The 22,345-nt window shown below is 38.6% G+C and overlaps 1 protein-coding gene across 1 annotated transcript; it reads left to right on the forward strand.

The window, feature by feature from the left end:
- Nucleotides 1–34: 34 nt before the first annotated feature.
- Nucleotides 35–20,987, forward strand: EXOSC7 (exosome component 7). The gene is made up of 8 exons (XM_008493182.2): nt 35–242; nt 1,202–1,303; nt 2,015–2,109; nt 8,090–8,255; nt 11,637–11,707; nt 16,170–16,293; nt 17,216–17,371; nt 20,390–20,987. The coding sequence occupies exons 1-8, from the start codon at nt 186–188 to the stop codon at nt 20,492–20,494; spliced, it is 876 nt and encodes a 291-aa protein (XP_008491404.1). The 5' UTR covers nt 35–185; the 3' UTR covers nt 20,495–20,987.
- Nucleotides 20,988–22,345: the final 1,358 nt, after the last annotated feature.

Here is a 22,345-nt window from a genome sequence, read left to right on the forward strand (position 1 = left end):
CATGTTCTCGGAGCACAACCAGAGCGCTGCCCCGTGTGTAATAAGCTTCCCGCAGGAGATCTTCCCGGCTGCCCACCTCACTTTGACAGTGAAAAGGGGGAGGGATCGGGATCGGGAAGGAAACCCCCGCAGACCGGGCCGCGGAGCCGGAAGCGGATGCGCGGTGTCATCCGGCGGCGGAAAGCATGGCGGCCGTGGTGCTCAGCGAAGCGGAGAAGGTCTACATCGTGCATGGCATACAGGTAGCGGCGATGGGCTCCTTGCGGGAGGTCCCGCCAGCCCGGGGTGGTGTGGAGGCGGCAGGCTCTGAAGCGGGGGGAGCTTCTGAACCTCCGAAGAAGGTCGGCCCGGCCGTGCCCGCGGCAGTGTTGCCCTGGGAAACCGGGCACTTCCCCCCCTCGCTGCGGGATTGCTCCCTGCGAGCAGGGCTGGGGCTTGGACGAGTTACTGTGCGGGTTGGGAAGGAAGAGAGGTTTCTGTTACCTGGTCTCTAGGGGAAATCTATGGGGTAATCGTCATCCAAGCAGACTGAGAACAGAGCATCGGAACGGAAAGCAGGCCGATAACAGGACCTGGATATGTTTTTTCATATATTGCTTCCTCCCCTCCGCCCCCCTTTTCTTGCTGTTTCTCAGGTTTTTGCCATTACACAGAGTTTGAGCCTGTCACTAAGCTAAGGAATAGTGAGTGGACCGTGGAGGAAGAGTGAAGGATGTGTGGGGGAAAAATGCACAAAATAAAAGGATTCTACTTTTTGAAGCTGTATTTTACTGCAAAGAAAGCTATGTTTATGGAGATGAGTTGTGTAGTGTCTAAGGGCACATAGTGCCCGTGTTTAAAATACAAACAGATGAAAGCATTTGGAAGGCTGCTAGGATATTTTTCTCTGCTTGGTCCTAATTACCTTTGTGAAAGTTTGGAACTTGAGCATCTCAAGAAAGACCTGTGTTGTGTTTGGCACAATACCTTTTAAAGTCAAGACTTTCGCACTTGTTGTCTGAAGCTTTCTGTTGAAACCGGATGGAAGTAATGCAGGAGTTCAGATCTGTCAGCAGAGAGCTTGTTAGTGGTGAAAATGAGAGCTGTTGCTAATTTTACTGCTGTGTTTAGGATAGGAAAAGGAAGCTTTAAAATCACAGGTTCTTGTTTTAGTTTTCATTAGCAATTCCCTTAAGCATGGTATCTTGATTGCTGTTCTTAGGAGGACCTTCGTGTAGATGGCCGTGGGTGTGAAGACTACAGATCTGCAGAAGTAGAAACAGATGTTGTATCCAATACAAGTGGATCTGCAAGAGTAAAGCTGGTTGGTACATATCTTCATGTCCCTTCCTGATGAGACTTTATGTCGCTTGTTTCAAGATAAGAGGAGGTGATTTGTAGATGGTTGGTGTGTGTAATGGAATGTGTATATATATATAGCACTAACTGAAAATATGGGTTAAGGAAATACTGGCAGGATCTATAATTCATTCAGGCTTAGCCTGCTTGAGCCAGATCTACTGTGAAGCACCTGGGGAGCCTTCAGTCTGAACTACTGTTTCATCTTGAAAGAATGAAATCACTGTTGTGCCTCATCACTGGAAAAGAAAAAAATTGTTTATTTGGAGTGAAGCAAAACTACTTCTGTCTGTGAGGAAGAAAATATAATGTGGAATATTGTAAAAGTTCTGTCGATATAGCTGTTTCCAGAACCAAAATGATGGGAAGAGTCATAGATATGAAGAGTATCTTCTTAACCTACTGAAAGCTAATAATAGGTGTAGTAATTACTTTAATTACTTGAAAAAACCTTTTAGGCTTAGCATTGGTCTTCTAAAGCCTTTCCTCTTTTTCCTTTCCTTTCCTTTTTTTTTTTTTTTTTTTTTTTTAAGAACTGAGGTGATTTTTAACTTCACTCTGATAGAGTGATGGGTGCAGATAATGGAAAGATAGAAATATCAGGTTACCATAGACGTTTAAATTAAAGAATTAGTTTTGTGAATATAATTCTATTTTTTTGATATATTTTTCACAGGGGCACACTGATATTTTGGTGGGTATAAAAGCAGAAATGGGGACACCAAAGCTGGAGAAACCAGATGAAGGCTACCTGGAATTCTTTGTTGACTGGTTAGTATGCTAGAAATGAAGCATTTAGGTCTAATAATTGGAATACATGGCTAATCAGATCTTGCCATTCTTCTGAAGCTTATACTTTTATTTTGCTGATTCCAACTAAAACAAGAGGAGTTAAAGAATGAAATGAGGTTAAGAAAATGCCAAATTGCATAGCATCATAGCAGCTAGAAAAGAATAATGGTTCAGTGACATTTAACATGACTTCATGACTGTGGTGTCAATTATCTGTTTTGCAATGACAGAATAGAATAAAGTCTCTTTCAAAAATGAAGTATTCCAGAAGAAAAGAATTGAGTGATACAGATTGTACTTTAACTGTGCTTGAAGGATTTTGCTTACTTTATCTTTGAAAGCAGTAGGAAAGTTTGAAGTGTGTTTTTTACGAAACTGTTAGCTTTAAAAATGGAAATCCTCACTTTAAACCTCAGGTGCAAAGGTTAAATAGAAAATTTAGTTATCAATATGTCAGTGAAGTAGTATTCCATTAACTAAAAAGGGTATTAGTTTTTAATCATATTCCTGGATTTGTGCTACAAATGAGCTATTGTTTATCCTTACGGTTTTTATAGTTCTTGAATTGTGAAAGAAGCTAGAAGAAAACAGAACTCCAGTGTTCAGGTTGCTTAGAGTGACATCATAGTGACATCTCAGAGTCATTCCAGACTGTCTGCTATCTGAAACTATACTATCCATGTCTCACAGACCTTTTTATGAAATAATGTGCTTTGTGAGCCTCTTGTAAAAACCTTGTAACTTGGGGCTTTTTATTAAAAACAAAAAAACGTTTCTATTTTGACATTAAACCAATATTCTGTGAGTGAAGCCAAGGTAGAAGAGCTACCAAGTGAGTGTATATGTGATAATCTTTCTGACCTAACTGGCTATACCTGCCTTAATACTTGTTTCTGTCTCACAGAATCCATCCTTTTCTAAGCTTTCCTCTGTACACCACAATGTAGTTTTTAACTGTGGGAAGGTGTGGTTTGTAGAGGGATGGGCTTCCTTGTCAATCAATGGTTTGTCTGTGATTACTGATCAAAAATATAAGACAGGAAGATGATCTTGAGTGTGGTACTGCTGTTAGAGGGGATCTGAGCTTGACTGCATTATAAAATTCATGTATGAAATATCCTACATATGTTCTGGTGGCTTCTGTATGAGGGAAGTCCAGTGACAGCAGGGACATATCCTCAGTAAAACAATGTGTCTGCAGGGATGTTGCAATTCTGTGACACTTCTTTCATAGGTAAATAAGTGTTAGAAAAACTTCAAATCATTAGATGAATATCAGGCTGTCTTTTTTTCTAACTGCTCATCACAGAATCATAAAATGTCAGGTTAGAAGAGACCTCAAGGATCATCTGGTTCAACCTTTCTAATAGTATAGTTGATACGAGATGTCTCAGCACCCTGTCAAGCTCAGACTTAAAACTTTCCAAAGTGGGGGAAATCCACTACTTCCCCTAGGAGACCATTCCAGTGTATGAGTGTCTTCATGGTGGAAAATTTACCTCTTGTGTCCCACCGGAATCTCCTTGGGAACAACTTGTGCCCATTACCCTTTGTCTTATCCCTGTGACTCTCTGTAAAAAGGGAGTCTCCATCTTCTTTGTAGCCACCCTCTAAATACAGAAACATCGTAATAAGGTCTCCCCTAAGCCTTCTCTTCTCAAGGCTGAACAAACCCAGTTGTCTTAGCCTCGTCTCATATGGCAGGTGCTCCATTCTTCTGTTCATCCTTGTGGCCCTTCTCTGGACCCTCTCCAGCCTGTTCACATGCTTTTTGTACAGTAAGGATCAAAACTGGATGCAGTACTCCAGGTGCAGTCTGACAAGCGCTGAGTAGAGTGGGATCATGTCTTGTCTCTGCTGGTGTTGCCCTTGTTGATGCAGCCCAGCATCCTGTTGGTTGCTGCTGCAGCACACTGTTCACTTGCGTTGAGCTTGTTGTCCAGCAAGACCCCCAGGTCTCTTTCCACAAGGCTGCTCTCTAGCCAAGTGGTCTGAACTGCACTCCTGGGTTATGTGTTCCCAAATGCAAGACCTTACACTTCTCCACATTGAACTTCATAAAGTTCCTGCTAGCCCACTCCTCCAGTGTGCCTAGGTCATTCTGGAGGGTGGCTCTCCCTTCTGGGGTGTCATCTCTCCCCACTCAGCTCTCTGCTTCATAAGAAGATGGGAGAGAGATGTGCAACAGCATTGTACAAGATGGATCTTGTCAGTTCTAGAAATAGGTAATCCTTACGTTCTGTGGCAACAAAGACTTAATTTTAGAAAAGGGTAGTCACTTCTCGCATGCTTGTGGTGCCAGGGAAAGGTGACCTTTAGCCTCCAGAACGATCTAAAATACAAAATGTGAAGAGGGAACAGCTTGTTCTGTATAAAGGGAAATGAGATGCTGTCAGTACTCTGATACTTTTCCAGGCTGCCACTGGGTGGTAGTAACTAAACATAGTTTGATGTGCTGCATCTCCCGGTGAAGTTACTGTATGTTGTGCTTGTTTTTAGATTGTTTAATAACAAAAAAATCACAGTGCAGTGCTTGCTATCTTAAAATCCTTACTTCACAAAACCTTCATGGCTTCTTGTACTGCTGAAAATAATTGCTTGCTAGATTATGTATTCTCTGCCCTAAAGTTCAGTTTCTCTTCATTCTGCTCTTAGTCCTTAACCTAAAATCTGAGAAGCATATTTCGTCCTATCTTGAGACAGACTTTAATGTTAGTCTCTGGAAGCGATGAATTTTGAGGCACTGATTTGTGATACTAGAAATTATCACAGAACAAGTCCATGTCTTATGCGGTGTCCTTCCTGCCTGTCAGCACTTGTGAAGACACTTATCCTGGCCATTGATGTTGAACGACTGTTGTGTCTGCTTTTCTCACCTTTGAATTTTGAGGCTGTTCTGATACTGACTTGTTAGTTTGTTGATTTTTTTTACTGAAGCAGAGATTTTTCATTTTCAAAATGGAAAAAGTAACAACAAACCAAACCAACAAACAAAAAAACCCCAGACATACAGATTCCTTGCATGCATTAGGTTATGTTTATAGAGTTAAGAAAGCAAGGAATGTATTTGTCCAAGGATGGCCATCTGTTTCTCCATTTAGAAAGCCAGACATGGTTTTGTTCCAGCTGGAAGAGTGGGTCTATTTCAGTGGTGCCTGCGGGGGAGTCTGTATCAGGTAGGATCTTAAGTGATGGAAAGCAGTTCTCCAAACCATGAGAGATTACAGTATTGCAGAATAGTCACATAAGTGTGCTCTTAAGTGGTCCTCAGATCCTCAGATGCTGTTGCATTGTGTTTTGTGAGGCAAACATTAACTTGAAACAAGTGTTAGTGCAATCACTGAAGATAGCACTTCAGTGATGGCTACAGGAGCAGAACCCTTCCATCCCTTCTCTCATATCTTAAACCCATCATCATGGCAACAGTTCTTTGTGGAGGCAGGAGGAAAACTAAGGAATTTTGAAAGAAATATATACCTGAAGTGGTATATGGTACTTCTGATTTTAAAACAGCAAATCTGCCTTATTGTTTTAAATGATTGTGTCCTTCTTTTAGTGCAAGAACAGAAACCTGGTATTGGTTGCTTAAGTACTTGCAGCTTTAAATGGAGAGTATCCTCTGTGTAACAAAGTCTTTCCATGCCAGGAAAATACCTGTAAGCTTTTGTTTCATTCACTGTTTTATCTCTGTTGTAAATACTTACAATGTAGATTACAGTATATTGATGGCCTGAGCAATGGGTGAGAAGTACTTAACTGCTGTGAGAGAAAGGCTTTGACTGGCTTTGAAAGTTGAGATCTGTGGTAGAAGCCTCATTCATTATACTTTAGCAGTCTTGACTGTTACACAATGTGACAATGAAATGCTTTTCAAAGTCTTTAAAATTACATTCTGTTGAGTAGAAATTCTATGCTCCACTTTACCACTACTATGTTCTTTCTGTGCTCCATGGAACAAGCTTTTTTTTACATTTTATTTTATTAGCACTTTTTCAAAAATTATCCAGTGTAAATTACTGGAGTAATTTGTGAGCACTGGGTGGCAGTATTTACCATATAATTATTATAATTGTACCCTGCTAATACCACTTTTTACTTCACTTTGGATTTGAGGAGTTGCAGTGTAAACTAATAATGAAATTAAGGTGCATTGAAGCTTGCAATAGTGTTCGAGTTTTGCCCTGTGTTCTTCTTACTCACTGTCACGGACAGGAACCGTTTATCATTAAAAACTTCAACATTCAGTAAACTTAATGTTTAGGAATAATAATGAGGTATAGATGGAGGTTTGTGTAATTCTTCTCTTTTTAGCATAGGAATCATAACGCTTGCATAACCAAACTTTAAACAGAATGATCTTATTGTGTGAAAGCAGCATATTTCCAGAATTAAGTTCACTTATATATGGACCTATCTTGCAAAATTGGTGTCTAATATGAGCGCAATTGCAAATAAAAATACTTGCTGGTCTTATTCAAGTGGCAAATGTAGTTTGGAAGCATAGGTAAAGCATTCATTGGCAGTAATTTTTTTATTTTAAGCATGTGTAGTGCTATCTTGTTATAGAAGCATCAAATAACTTCTATAAAATTCAGAAGTTTTCCCTGGCATCCAGAGTTTTCTCAGAATGATGAAAAGAACCCTTGCAGGCACTGTGGTCTTCTTGATGTAGCTCACTGGATAGTTTCATACCTAGTTAATGTGTATCCTCAGTTGTCATTTTTTTACAGGTGAAGGGATTAAATTCCAAGGCTTTTGCTCTTTTGATTTTTGCTTTATGTTTGCATTCCTGTGGTGTTCCTATTGAAAGATCTAAGAGAATCTGTCATATTAACACAAAGCATACATGAGAAATTAGCACTGGGAGGTACCCAGTCAGGAGAATACAGAGCTTTGCTATTACAGATTTTGAACATATTAAACTACTTCTGTTGAACCACCTTCTTCCCTGTGTTCTCTAGTAAGAAATTAATTTGGCGTGTGTGTGTCTGAATAGTTTATTTAAAAGCAAAATCCTCAGTATTTGCCACCGCTTTGCTGCTTGAGAATGCTGTTTCCCTTTCCATAAACTAGAAGATTGGGTTCAGAATAGTTGTTTGGTATTATGCTATATATGCATCTCTGGACATTACTGCTCTATGGTATTGTGATGTGACAGTGGGGGGGTTTTGTGTGTTTTGTTTTGCTTGGCTTTTTTTGTAATCTTGTTTTCTTTGATTATTAGGATTTTGTTTGTGTGTAGAATTGTTAGCTGTGTACAAGGCCCCAGCACTTCCTTGCATGAATGCTCAAACAAACTTAATTATGTTGGAATCAGGGAAGTGAAGACCACACACTTGTCAGATTCTTTCTGGAACAAAACTTTTTTTTAGTTGCTGCTCTCCATAGCCTTCAGTTGCTGGAAATAATGAGCTGCTGTCTGTACGTGGCTTGATAGCAGAGACTACACTCAGTAGAAAAATTACCAATTAAGGTCAGGCAATCATGTCACTTGAAAAAAAATAGGTATTCTTCTTGTCATATTGCTACATCTTTCTCTTCTTAGCCACTCTCTTATCCTATCAATTTAACATTCAACTTTTAACAAGCTTTCTTGTTAGCTGCTCCGAACCTAGTACAGGTTTCTCTCACTTTTTTATTTTTGGAAAATTAGACATGATAGAAGATGAGAGTGCTTAAGAAATAATCCCTGAGAGAATTCACCAGACTTAATATTGTAACTTGGGAACTGAAGATAATAGTGGAATTCAATTAGTACTGGAGTCAGTATCAAAGTGTATGTATATTATCTGCATTCAGACATCTTAATATGCAAAATACAAATAATCCCTTCACAAATAAGAAGCTTATTCTTGTGCAAGCAACTTTTTAAATATATTACTAATGCTTTATATTTAATAAATGTTCTGTGGGTATTGGCTGCTTCAGAAATGAAAGTATTTTGTCTTTCTTTATCTAGTTCAGCAAATGCTACTCCTGAATTTGAAGGCCATGGAGGAGAAGAGCTTGGCACAGAGATAGCAAGTACACTCTACAGAGTATTCAGCTGTGAGAGCAATGTAGACTTGAAGTCACTTTGTATTAATCCCAGAGAGCACTGCTGGGTTCTCTATGTTGATGTATTGGTAAGTAAGGAAATTAAAACTAAGATTGAATAAGGGTTTTCAAAGCACAGACTGGCTTAGCAAATGCATACTTTTTCATATATAAAAATAGCTTCTCATAGTGTTAGGTAATGCTTCACAGTAGGGATTCGCCATCTTCTTGCGAAACTGCCTATAATAGTCACTACTTCCAGCTTTCTCTTTTTTTATTCTTGTTGCTGCTGCTCCAATGCAGAGCTAATAAACCACCCCAATACTCCACATTCTGTCTCAGATAAAAATCAGTGACCTTGTACTGACAAGGAAATTGCCTCTAAAGAAGGCTAACCTTTTTTGCAAGTGAGATATAACTGCACAGGTATCATCCTAATGAATCTAAGTTAGCATGGTGTATGTTAGCCCTAACATAACCATCCATCCTGTCTACCTCTTTGCACCATTATCAGTACTAATTCAGTAAAGTGAAATAGAAACTCTTCTGGTAAAAGTTATGTTTTGCCCAGGCTTTTTTGATGAAAGCTGTATGCATGTATCAAGTGCAGAAGAAAAACTGATTATTTCTTTCCATTAAAAAGTGGAAACAGAATGTTATACATATATATCTTGTGGGTGAAGCAGCTATTTCCAAACTATGCTCTGTCATAGGAATTTAACAGAAGTCTGACTTGCAGGCTTTCACAAGCATTATTTCCAGTGCTTGCTGGTCCAAAGTTGAGTTTCTGCTTGTCAAACTCGAAATTGAAAATACGTTGATTGATCTTACTCACAGGAGCCCATTAATATCTATGAAACGGTTTGCAAAATGCTAAGCAGCAAAAAAAAAAGCTAAATACAGGGTTTTGTTAAATGAACCAGGAACATTCAGACTAAGATCTAAATAAATGTGAAAATTAGTCCATTAGGTGTTGAAAAAACAGTAGCATTAGCCTAATTACAGTAGGTAGGGTACATACTGTGACTTCATCGTCATTGAAAGTAATCAAATGTGTACCAGTGCTGAGGACTTTAACAGCCCTAGTCCCCAGCTTATTGGAGCTTGGCATAGTGTAATAGAGAATGAAGTGTTAGTTCTGAGGAACCATACTGGGGCCTTTAATTCCCAGGTAATTACAAGCAGAGGTACAGAATATTAAATGCTGTGCTTATTTAGGCAATGTACTGCTTAACATTGCATAAATGAAGACTTTCGTAAAGCTGACTGTTGCAGAATATCAAGAGTATCAAGATCTATGCTATGTGATGAAATTTACATTTAGCTTTGTGTACAGTTACAATAAGCAATCTGTTGTAGGCTCTCACTCTACACTTAGTAAGTCTTTTTAATGTCATATCCTATGGGGGGGTTGTTTGTGAACCACTGAAGAGCTAATAGTTAATCTCTTTATTCCCAGAACTCTGTGTTTTCACATTTTTGAGGTATTTGTACAATTTCCTCTTCTAAATAGAAGACATGTATTGCATGGGATAATTCAGACTTGTTGTCAGTGCTTGATACTTAGTTTTTCTGGAAGCGGCTCTTGCTGAATCATTCCTGTACAGCTCTATTTTAACAGTACATGGTGCAAGTGTGACACTTCTGCTAGTACAAAGCACTAGAAGTCATATTATTAACCATTTGAGGAAGGCAGATTCTAAATGGAGTAACAATGCTTATTGAGACTGTTTCAGAGGATATTTTCCTTCTGAACTCCTGGACATTGTTCACATTAGTGTTTGTCTTTCATAGTTAGGTTAGAGGGAAAATAAGCCCAAAACCTGTTGTGAGCCTGAAACTGCTGGTACCTTGTGCTCAGGTGGGGAGGTAAATGTTTTCAAGTCTTTCAATCCAAAAGACAAAAACACAGAAAGGATGTTGTGAACCTGGAGATCCTCCTTTGATATCTAATTTGCCATGTGCTCTTTGATCAAAACATTTGTATTCAGCTCCTGTGTGTAAACAAAATTTGAGATGTGCAGCTCTGTGAAGGAGAGGATCTTGGTACAAGGTGCTTCAGCTGAGAAGAGAGTGTTCATTTCCTTTTGAAGGAATTGTGCCATGCTTGATACAGGCTGTGTTCCTAGACTGTAGGGGCCACTCTAATACACATAAGGCTTTAGGAAAGCAGTCTGAACATAAGCATAGCAACAGTGCAGGCACATCCCATTGTGTTTTAATAACAAAGATTTTGTGGAGCTTATTGTGTTATCCAGTAAAATCCAATACTAACTGAAAGTGGCAAGTTAACTTCACTGTATCCAGCAGCTGTTTGCAGAGAAATAATTTGATCACCTTTGTATTTAGCTTTCTATCCCAATTTTTTTTTTAACAATTCAGTCTGTCTTCATAAAAATAAACTGTCTTTCCAGAATATCTGATTTATGATTTTCTCCCAGTGCAGGAGTTTATCTCAGTCTTAAATAGATTTTGAAAAACAATCAGTGCAATCAAAGTGCAAAGTGTTGCAAAACTTTCTTTCCTCTCATCATGCAGCATAGATTGAGGTAATGGAGAAGCATTCATATGGTCTCACTGTAGTAGTGTCATATGCTTGCTGGGGATGTGTGTGTTCATAGAGCAGTACTGACTGCTGAGAGCAGGGCTTGTCAGAGAGCTAATGCTGGACTATGGCCAAATGCATCTTTGAGTTGTCTGTCAGTCTGTAGAAGGTATTGGTGATTATAGGAGCCCTGCCTTTTTACCTAGTAACTAGTGCTCTTTTCAGATTTTCATGGGAAGAAATTAAGCTACAGTCCCTGCACACACTTTAATTCAAATTCTAGTGTTATCAGCAAGTAGACTTTGATATTAGGATTGCCTTAGGTCTTTTTCAGCTGCAGCATAAACCTGCTAATGACCCCTTTTGCCATAAAGAGTAGAGAATAAGTCATGATGTGCCTTCACTACTATACCTTCTGTAACTACCTTTTTGTACCATGTTCTGGGTAATAATTTACATTGCTTCTTTGAAAACAATTCTACTATTTGAATTTGTTCAGCTAGTATTTTAAAAAAAGACTCCCAATTTGAAATAAAGGTATAGAAAGTGAATTGGCTTGATTTAACATTAAAGACTGTGGTGAGTTTATGAAAAGTATCCTGGTTATAGTCTAGTTCAGAACCTTAGCACAAGAACAATTAAGCACAGCAGTGGTTTAATTTCATCTTTTACTTTAAATTTTATCATTAACCTGATTATGAAGTGCATTAACTCTTATATCTTGCATGTAGAAAACGCTTAGCTGACATCCTAATGTCATATCTGTTCTTTATTTTCATAGATAGGCTTTAAAAACAACTTTGTTTTCCAAAAACCTGTCCTGGTTCTTAGTTTTGTGCCTTTTCAAGAAGCTTAAATACAGTTTAGAATTTAAAGGCACCAGACTGATTTTATTTTAAAGTGATTCTCTTTTTTTCTTCCTCAGTTATTGGAATGTGGTGGGAACCTCTTTGATGCAATCTCTATCGCAGTGAAGGCAGCTCTCTTTAACACAAGGTAAAGCACAGATCTCATTTCATGTGAGTGGAAGTGGCATGGGCATTAGGAGAGAAGTGCTCTATGAGCTAAGCATTAAAAATGCTTTAAGTAAGAAGAACCCAAGGCAACTTGCATTCAAATAGAGGGCAGTCCATTTGCATGCACGTAAGATGAACATTATCTCGGTTTCTAAAATCAAGTGTCATATTGCATTATATGCAGTCAGGCTCACAGTATAACTTAAGTTCTGTAGCCAGATTGAGAAAAAATTGTCTTGACCATGTGGTTACGTTGCAACTGGTTGCAGGCCTTTGAGTTGATGCCTTGTGGTTTTAAAATAAGAAGTATTTAATGATACATAATGGTCCTGAATATGAAGCTCTCTGTCAGTGTGACTGCTGATTTGTAACTAGCTCTATTTTCCCACTTCTTTCTTATTAACTGCTGGTCTGGAATTCTTTTTAAAATTAAGAGGAAAAAATGCTGGTGAGGGATTGTGGGGAGGGGAAAATGATGTGTCTTTAAAAGAACTTTGCCCCATGCATTTTAATTCAAAGAATGAAAGAACAAAATCTAGTAGAATAAATGATCCAAGTGCTCTGTGTGTATTTGAATGATAACATTGAATAATAATTTTTTCTAATGGTTTTATCTGCTTTATCTATAGATTAAGGGACTGTAGAGTTTTGTAACTCCCTTGAGAAAGAAACTAGTGAATGGCTTTGCTAAAAAGTTGGTGAAGTACAAGTAGCTGAAAAAAAGTTAGGCTCTTACAGGCATAAATGTTTTGGAAGTGGACCCCAGATTATTGTTCTGCTGTAAATTAGAAGTCTGCTAAAGTCATTGGTATAGTTCTGGCTTATTCATCAGGGAATCAGCACACAGTGCAAGAGATGGAAAAGTATCTTCAAGAAGGGGAAAATACACTTTTGTAGACAGGCGATGTATCAGGTTATAAACACTTTAAAAGGACATAAGAGAAGAATCCATCTGAGGCTACAACTTGTAAACATTGCTGAGAAATTTCCCATGTTAATCAAGTTCCCAATAGTAACTTTTAAATGTAGATTGGTTAGATTGGTTTCATAGCATTAAGAAATGGTGTCACAAACCTAATTGTTCACAGGAAAGTTGACAGTACACTGAAGGGAAGAAATGCCTATGTGTCTGTATTTGGGCTGCCAGGATGGAAAACTCATGTAGTTAAAACAGTTGCTCCTATGCAAGTTGTTTTGCATATCCAAGGCTTGTATGTTATTTACAAGATAACTAGCTCTTTTTCCTTATTTCAACCAATGTCCTCATTCTGAATAAAGAGAGAAGATCACATTAAAAAAGTAGTTAGATCAATAAATAAAAGAAAATCTGTTGCTTTGAGAACATGGGAACATGGAGATAGTAGTTTTTCCAGTGATTCTGCATTACTTTTTTTCTTCTGAAAACTGTATCCTTCATGTTATCTATAATGTGTGAGCAAGCATCCACAGTCTTCTGGAAGTCAAATATCAAATCAAATGGTGGTACAGTATGACATAATGTAGAGGCTGTTGATTTTTAACCTCTGAAAAGCCTTGATTTAAGCAGGGAATGCGAGTATGTCTGATCTCATACAAGCTGATAAAGTCAAGGTGAAATTCAAAGTGAAAACCTGTTGTCCTCATTTGCTATTCCTCTCCCTTTCCCTTGGAATGAACTGAGTTTTCTTTGGATTGACACAAGGTTGTTTAGAGTAGTTGCCAGCTCTCCGTAAAATATTGTCCAAGCAAGACAAGATGTCAGTTTGAAGATTGTTTCAGATTAAGTGTTCTGAACTGTGCTTGATGTGTGTGTCCCTCTTTGAGTCTTACTTGCCTTTCATAATCTGTTTACTACCAAGTTTTTGTTTTAAGTTTTTTCAGACCTTTGTCAGCCTTGACTGTATCCTTGGAACCAAGAACAGAGAGCTCAAGAAGCTGTTTTTTCTTTGAAGCTGCAAATTTCTAGATATTAATTTAGGTATTTAAATACCTCACCTTCCTCCTTTAAAATTTCTAATCATTTTTATAATAGCTATGGACACATTTTCTTTAGAGTTCAGTAAATCCCAAATCATTACTTAAGGAATTTTGAGCAAGAATGATGGGATTTAAATGTTTTTGACCTGACTCATCATATCCCCTTCAGACATGCAACCATGATATTATGGTTGTTTTAAAGGGAACATTTACTTCTCAGAGTTCTGTTTTGTTCATTGTATTCTAAAAATATATCCAAATCATATGCAAACAATAGCAGATATCAAACTTTCTTCTTCAATGTGTCTCCAAGGTGTTTAAGGCTGGATTTATGGAAGGAAATTCTGCAAAATGTGCTAGTGGCTGCTGTGTAAGGACTTAGCATTAAACTCGATCCTGTGGAACTTGCAACCAAGACAACAGAAAGTAGGCAGAGCTGCTGTGTTTATAACACAGTAGCCTTGCAGATGTCGTGATGTTTTGGTGGGCAGCATGACAGAGGCAGAACTGATGCCTGCTTGCAAGGGTACAACTGGTTTTACTGCTGTGAAATCTGTGTCTCACAGGAAAGAGCATTGTTTGTTGTGTTATTTAAGTCCTGCTGTACAGATTTCTGCCCTGATTAGTTTCAAAGTAAACATGTACAGCAAGTTCTTAAAGTAAATCTTCACAAGCTGGCAGAGGAAATGTCCAATTTTCGGGAAGTGCTTTGTTGTGTAATATACCCCCTTTTCATGCAACTGTGATGCTTGATTAACAAACCTTTTGCCTCTGCAGTAGTTCTGATTTGTAACTCTCTTATCTGTTCTTAGCCAAAAGAGCTCCTTGCAGGCATTTTTCAGGTAATAATTCTGGCAGCTTTTTCATGCAGACTGAATATTGCTCTTGTTCCAAGCTGTTTTAGGATGGAGTTAGAATTGCTTAATTGCACAGATTTTCTTGATGTCTTTCTTCTTTTTTAAACATTATTCTGACACATAAATGTCTTGTCTAGGCTGCTGTCCAGTGTCATCCATTGTCCTGTATAGCTTGAGGGTTGGTTACCTGCTGACTTTATTTTATCAGTTTTTAATGGAGTATTTTAAACTTGAAAATAGGCTTTGGTGCATTTCCAATAAGCTGCAAAGCATTTTGAGTTTAATTTCTGAAAAAAGTACACATCACAGTTGCTCTTCTTACTGAGTTTTAGTTCTGGGTTGGCTTAGGCCAGTGTTCTTGTGGGGAAGCTGTTGTCAAGTATTCTTATCCAGGACTCTTAATCAGAAAAAAACTCTGAGAGAACAACAAAAATCACTTTGCATTGGTGGGGGAATTGTTCACTAAACCAGTCCCCATGTCCTCCACTTTTTAAAAGAGATTTGGTACAGAATGTGTACAAGAATGTAACCTCCAGAGTCTAGTTATAAAACACAGTGCTACTGTACAAGTACTAATACAAAAACTGATTGTGGTTACATTCCAGATGTAACTGAAGTTAGCTTTCTATGAAAATCTTGAAATATTTTATGTTTTCAAGTGCAAATGTGTGAAAGTGAGAGTAGTGTGATTAAACTCTGTGTGGGTTTTACTGGCCAGTAAAGGAAATTCTTTCAGTCAGTACTCCATCCCAGTGGGCACCTGAATAAATGAGGGTATGTGAGATGCTGACATTCTTGGTGCCTTGAGAGATACCATCTTCTACTAAATTGTTTTAAATTACTTTATTCATTATGCCAGGAAGACCACATTAAATCATACTGTAAAACTTCCATTAAATGGCTCTAACAAATACAGTAGAAGCGTCACTGATAAGGAGCTTGTCTAGCTCGTTTGTGGGAGAGCTCATCACTCAAAATTGAGAAGAAAGTATTTCTTGGATTTCTGCCTGGGTTTTTATCTCTGATGTTTCTTTTGCATGCCTGTAGTCTACTGACTCTTTAAAGAATGAGACTGATAAAGAATGAGACTGTCTGCCGATCATCCCATCTTGCTAAAGAGGAAAAGATTTTACTAATGTTATCAAGTCATCTTAGTGCTGTTCTTTCTTGAACAGCTTTACTGCTTGTATTTGCTACTGATGTCACAGCTTTACCAAGCAATGCAATTGCTGTAATTCTGACAACTTTGCTGTTGTCTGCAAGGTTGGGAATACAAAAGGATTCGGTCTTGCTAATATCTTTCCAGGCAGATTTACAAAGAATGGTTCAGAACTGATTTGTACAAATTCCAAAATAACCTCTCCCCTATTGTTAGTGTAAAAACCTGTTCAAATTGCAACAGTTTGAAATCTGTAAATAATGATGATCTTATCCTAAATGTCTTCCCAGTTAAAATGTTTTCTTCCCAGTCTCAGTGAGTGAGTTGTTAATACTTCAATAACATTTTGGATTTATTTTCTAAACATTTAGCCTCATTTAGGGTGAAGGGCACTTCCTGGAGTTGAGATTGTATGACAGCTGTATTTGTTATCTGTTCTTGCAATGATATAGCACATCTTGTTTCCACAGAATACCCAAAGTGCGTGTTCTAGAGGATGAAGAAGGCTCTAAAGAGATTGAGCTGTCTGATGATCCTTATGATTGTATTCGACTTAATGTGGATAATGTGCCCTGCATTGTCACACTAAGCAAAGTAAGCATGGCAAATTTCCAGCCTTCTACCTAGAAATTTCAGCTTCTATCATATTCACTGGGTGTTTATTTTTTTCCCTATAGAGTAGAACTTGTGTTACAGAAATAGCCAATGTCCACTATGTATGCATTTATTCATATTTGGCTTCCCAATTAGGAACTCGTACTGAATAAGAGTTTTTCTCCACTTCTGACTTGCAGTTTTCTACTTGATGCATTCTTTTCCTGTATGCAGACAGGTTGTTCATTATTTGTGCTCTGCTCCTTGCTTTTTGTCCAGAGCAGCAGTCTGTTAGTAAGTTAAACTTCAGTAAGTTAAAACAAGTGGTCATTGTTGTGAGGTGCAGTTATTGTGTCATCTGCTTGGAGTTACACAATGAGAATTCGTTGTTAGGGGCAGAACTCTGTTTTCATGGGTTCGATACTGTCCTTTCCTTTTATTCTTTTTCCATGTATAGCACACATTTTTCTTTACATGGCAAGAGCCAGTGATTTGCTTAGTTACCTGAAAGTTTGTCTGACAGTTCTTTTAAGCAAGTTGCAGAAATAGGAGAAAGACTTTCACTGAGCTTGAGGGCTCAGTAAGTCCTGGGATGTGTAATTGTCATCTAGGGGCATGAAGTCCCTGCTTGGAGTTGGGGGTCAAAGGGGAATATGGGGTTTCATGTAGATGAAAGGATGGACATCAAGGAAAAGAATGTGAAGTAGTGGCATTCTTATCTCATCCTCTGTAGTGACTGTACACACAATTAAGAGTCAGAGGCTGTTTAAATATTAATGTGATGTCAAGTCAGTCTCTGAAGGTCACATTATAGTAGGAAGAGAGACTGTCAATAACTAACAGAGCTAGTACTCAGTTTAACTTCTTAATAAAGAGCTATGACAACTGCAAACTAACGCATCACTTTGTCACTAACTTACAGATTGGGTATAGACATGTGGTGGATGCTACCCTTCAGGAAGAAGCCTGTTGTTTGGCCAGTCTGCTTGTTTCTGTGACCAGTAAAGGTGCCCTCACTTCTGTGAGGAAAGTGGGAAAAGGTAGCCTGGATCCTGAAAGTATTTTTGAAATGATGGAGGTAAGGAGTCTTGAACTGTCTTGGGTGATAACTGAATGAAGTGGAACTTGGGTTTATGAAAAGCTGCTGTAAGGACTTGAAGAGCAGAGATCTCATTGCACAAGGATCTTGTAGAAGGTCACAGACAGTGTATTTGAAACCATCTAATGTGGATGAAAGAATGAGTGAATGTTACATAAAATTTTTATATGCCTGAAGTGTATGATACTCACACTTATTTCAGTCAGGTACTTCATAGGTGTAAGACTGTAAAGTTTATAAACTTTATGAGTATTTTTATAGAGCATATTTCCTCTCTTGTTGTTTCCCTTAAAGACTGAAAAAGCAAAACTTTCTAGCATGTTAAAAGTTCCTATAGGAGTAGAGATGGTACTTTGAATTGCTAGTGATTGGCATTCTCTTCTAGCAAAACTCATTTGTTTTGTGATAAGCTCACTGCTGTCATTCAGCTGTTTTTCTTTCCTCCTTTAGTAGCTTTCCGATCCACCCCTACTCCATGAAAGTACTAGTGTCTGGATGTTGTTCACATCCACATAAGAATTCCATTTTAAGCCTTTCTTCAGGCTCTTCTTAAATCTGCCCTCCAGTACAAATTCTCATGCCTGGGTTTGGCCTTGAGCATGAGACAGAAATGAGTTTTGGACTTGAAGTCAGGATGAAAATTAAATACTTCAAACTGGCTCTGTTTCCTGGAGATCCAGAACTAATTTCAGCATGGCTGTAGTGAGGAATGCAGAAACTGGAGCCAAGATTGAAAGCAGTTTGTCTCAAGTGGAAATTACATGTTGAGTGTATATGGCACTTCACTTGTTCATATTCAGTTCAGTATGCTAATCCTGCTGGTAGCACAGGAACTTTTGTCACTTTACCCCTTTATTTGGGTAGAGAGATGTTATCTCTAATCTGGCATCCTAAAGAAACATCCCCTGGACATCCTGGTGTGTCTTCCGTCATGGATGTTGAGTCCAATTTAAATGTCTAAAATAACTAAATGTCATAGAAGACTTGAGGTTTTGTCTCTAAGGCTGTCACAAAGAGAAGGGTGCTTGAATCAGGTACAGGTTCATGGCAGAAGCTGGCCTTCATGCAAATAATTTGCAAAAAGCTTTGGTCAGAGCCTTTCTTTTGATCACCAGTTTCACTCTATATTGAGTCCTAAAAAGGAAATTAACTTCTGCAATTCCATTGTACAGCCTACCCCCAAAGGCTGTGCTTGGGATTGTGTAATGCATATGGAGGTGTGTATGGAAGGTGAGCATGGGAAATCTTCAGACTGCCCTACTCTGCTTCAGAGAGCTTTAGTGAACTTGTCCTTGCTTGGTGGTGCAAGGAGTTAAGAGCTTAAGTTGATCACCTAGTGAGTTGTACTGTCTCTCACTTGCCTTGGAAGAAGCCTTTCCTGGGTGGTGACCAATGTGAAGGATAAAGATGATCAGAATAAACCAAGATGTTGTCTGGGAGGTCAGAGATTATCTGCGTGGTTCTGCTGCAGACTCAGCAGCCTGAATAGGATACCAAGAAAACCAGAAAGGTCTGGGAATGTCCAGTGGAGGAGATGCACAACTGTTGTTTGACACCTCTACCCCCTAAGGATTTGGCTGCAAGTCTGAGAGTCTTCAGCATTCCCTGTGTGGTAGAGAACAGAAGTTCCTAGGACATACCTCTTAGGAATGCAGCATCATGGGAAAGTTTTGGGAAGCTGCTAGCATGAGGCTTTTGTTTTTCAACTGAGTTTATGATCTGATCCATAAGAGAGGCAAGCAGGGATAAGATGGTAACAGTGATATGTGTCAACACCAAAGCTCTCCACAGTTCCCATTCACTTTCAATTGGTGTGAGTGATGTTGTCCTATGTTAAAGGAGAAGAATGCACAAAGTATGTCACCCCCAGGCTGCTGCTGACATTGTTTTGCCAGTGCAGCACTGGAACAGTTCTTCTGTGTGCCTCCCTTTGTTTGGCATGACTCAGATTGTCTAGGATTGACAGCACGAAAAATCTTACCAAATTTCCCTTTGTACTATGGGCCATATTCTGTCTTCTGGTTCTTTGATTAGGAATGTACCTCACATTTAGGTTCATGGAGGAAATTGTCATGAACAGGTGAAAGAGAGCTTTGTGGCCAGCTATATAGCAGGCATAGGTTTCATTGCATGTATCAGGAGCTAATAAACTCAATTTAATATGTCTTTGGCTCTTTAGGGGTAGAGGTAGGGTATTTTAATCTCTGTGTGGATTCAGCATTTCAGGTCATTTATAGAATCCCAAGGAAAGCTCTTATAGACAACAGTGCCTTTAAGTTCTTTATTCCAGCATAGCCCAGTGTTTCCCTGTCCTGCAGCTTCCACAATACAGCTGTGCATGTAGGAAGAGTAGAAGCTGGTACTGGAGCCAGTCCTGGCAGTTTTTCACTGCTGGAGTTTATTTCTGTAAAGAAAGCCTGTTAACTCCTTTAAGGCCCTTGGACAATACAGCATTGCACATCATAATGAAGGATCTACGCATGGGCTGACTTGGTGATGCAGCCAGTGTGCATTTTTGGCTTCTCTGGCTACATGATTGGGTGTTGAGCTGATCTAAATTCAGCCCACTGATTCTGAGCACATTCGAAAGGGTTTACTGAACTTTTTATTAGCTGCTTTGCTGGTCAGTTATCTCTTGTCCTCTGGCATCATAGCAGATTGTGTGTGTTGGCTAATTTGAGTGTGTGCATGTGCCTGATGCAAATTTAATTTGTATTCCTGTGTGATCCAGCCCTGCACAGATCTGGTGTTAACGAGCATGGAATGTTTCTCTGATGAATGGGAGCACTGCCTTTATGTGTACATTTTTCCCAAACTTAATCAAATTAAACTCCCACCACCATTATTTTTCTTAACTAAAAGCATGTTCTTATTATACCAGTTGTTGTATGTTAATCATTCATGAGAAAATACTTGTCAAAAGAAGTGTTCCATGAGAGTTGCCTTCCTATTAACAAGTGTATGTCTCAGATTTGTTTTGCTTTCTTTGCATTGCAGACAGGAAAGAGAGTTGGCAAGTCGTTGCACATAGCCCTTCAGAAAATATTGGATGAAGAAGAGAGTTTGGGGACCTCACGTCAGAAAGTTGGATTTCTAGGATGAGTTTTTATTAACTGTTCAAAACTGGTCTTAATTGACTGTGCAATCTTGTTGGTTTGTATATAAAAAAGGATATTTTTTTTGTTTCAACTCTATGCTTCTGGCTAAGAAGCTTTTAAAATGTAACTTAGCATAAAGAAAGCTAAAGTTAAATGCAAACAAGGAAATTTGAGATGATTTCCATGTGGGTAGCTGTCTGCACCTAGGAAGCACACCAGCAACAATTGATGCAACTGCCTTGGAAGCACTTGGGTCTGTTTTCAAGAGTGACTGCTGTAGGTTCAACTTACTCTGTTTGCATGTGTTACATTTCTGCAGACCGGCTGTTGTGTTCTAGATCATACATCAGAGTGTCCTCAGTACAACACAAACCAAGTTTTGGGCCTCTTGAATTTTTTTTTGTTATGTTCAACTAGATGAGAAGAACATTTTGTGGGAGGCTTCCTTCAAATTACGTTACTTTTTTTTTTTTAATAAAATGTGTTTAGATTTCACTATAAATGCAACACAGTCTGAAGCCTCTAATTTGTATTTTAAGCCAAGAATTCTTTGCTCACTAGAGCTCTGCCTATCCCTTTTGGCAACAGTGTCCCTAGGTTACAGTAGTAACCTACCCAAAACCTCTCACTGGCTGAGGAGAAGGGGCATGACTAAGGAAAAAGGGAAACTAAGTTTAATTTTTTAGGAGTTTGATAATTCAGATGGATAAGCATAGTGGCTGTCAGTAATGATCCTTCACAGGGAAACAGAGAAGATGGCAGATGAGGTACACAAATCAAGTTGTATCACCAGGTCTTCGTATCAGTGGATCCCTCCCTACATCAGCTGGCTGTCACAGAAAAGAGTAAGAGCTGTTTATTTGGCAGTTTGTGAAGAGACAACAGATGGAAGAAGTCAGAAGGAAAAGTTGATTTACAGGAGGTTGATTTTTCTGCTGCAGGTGTTAGAAGGATCATTGTGAAATAAATGTTATGGCAAGTTACTACAGTTATCCAAGAATCATTTAGCTCTTAATCAAGTAGTGTTTTCTGAATTCCCTGTTTTAATTTCCTAATATCAGATTAAGAACATTCTCTTCTCTGGAATGTGTTTGGTGGGCAGAAAGGGAAGGTTTTTTGCTGAAGGAGATCAGTAGGTATAGGACAAAACATTATAGCACACAATAATCATGATCACATTAAAATATGTGCTTTACTTAGGGTCCTCAGATCTTTTCAGCCTTTTTCCTAGCGCTCACTCACATAATTTTTCAAAGTGATTGCAACACTACTTTGTATTTCAGATATGAATAGCTGCTACTATTATGAGCAGGCAGGTTAAAAAAAAAATACTTTGTCCAACAATTTGCTTAAACTGTCTATGTTGAAGAGAATGGATTTTTTTTAGTACTTTTAAGTAATGGGTTAGGTATGTTATGATAGTGCTGTGCAGTCATACGGGCAAGAAGTGACTGATTATATATACAGTCTTAAATTACTCCAGTAGAGTTTTTCTATTGAAGCAGTGATTAACCTGACATTGGCTTTATAGTTGCTGTGGTCCATTCCTTGCCAGTAAAAGCTACTTGTGAGAATGTGGCATGAAGGAAAACTGAAGGGAGAAATCCAGTTGCAGTACCTTAGACCTAGCACATGCAGTTTTTGTTTGGTCATGTATTGCTTAATGTTTCAGAAAATGGTTAATCTAAATGAGGATTACAAGTGTTAAACCACAGCCATTCTCTGAATCCCTGTTACCTCTTTTACTACAAATTTGTGGTTGGATACCAAAAGGCTTTCCAGAATTAGTTCCAGAGTGAATTTTGCAACATGGTAATAATTGTGTATTTTTACATAGCCTTTCAGATGAAGGCTC

The sequence above is a fragment of the Calypte anna genome, chromosome 2, assembly GCF_003957555.1.
Source record: "Calypte anna isolate BGI_N300 chromosome 2, bCalAnn1_v1.p, whole genome shotgun sequence".
Classification (NCBI taxonomy): domain Eukaryota; kingdom Metazoa; phylum Chordata; class Aves; order Apodiformes; family Trochilidae; genus Calypte; species Calypte anna.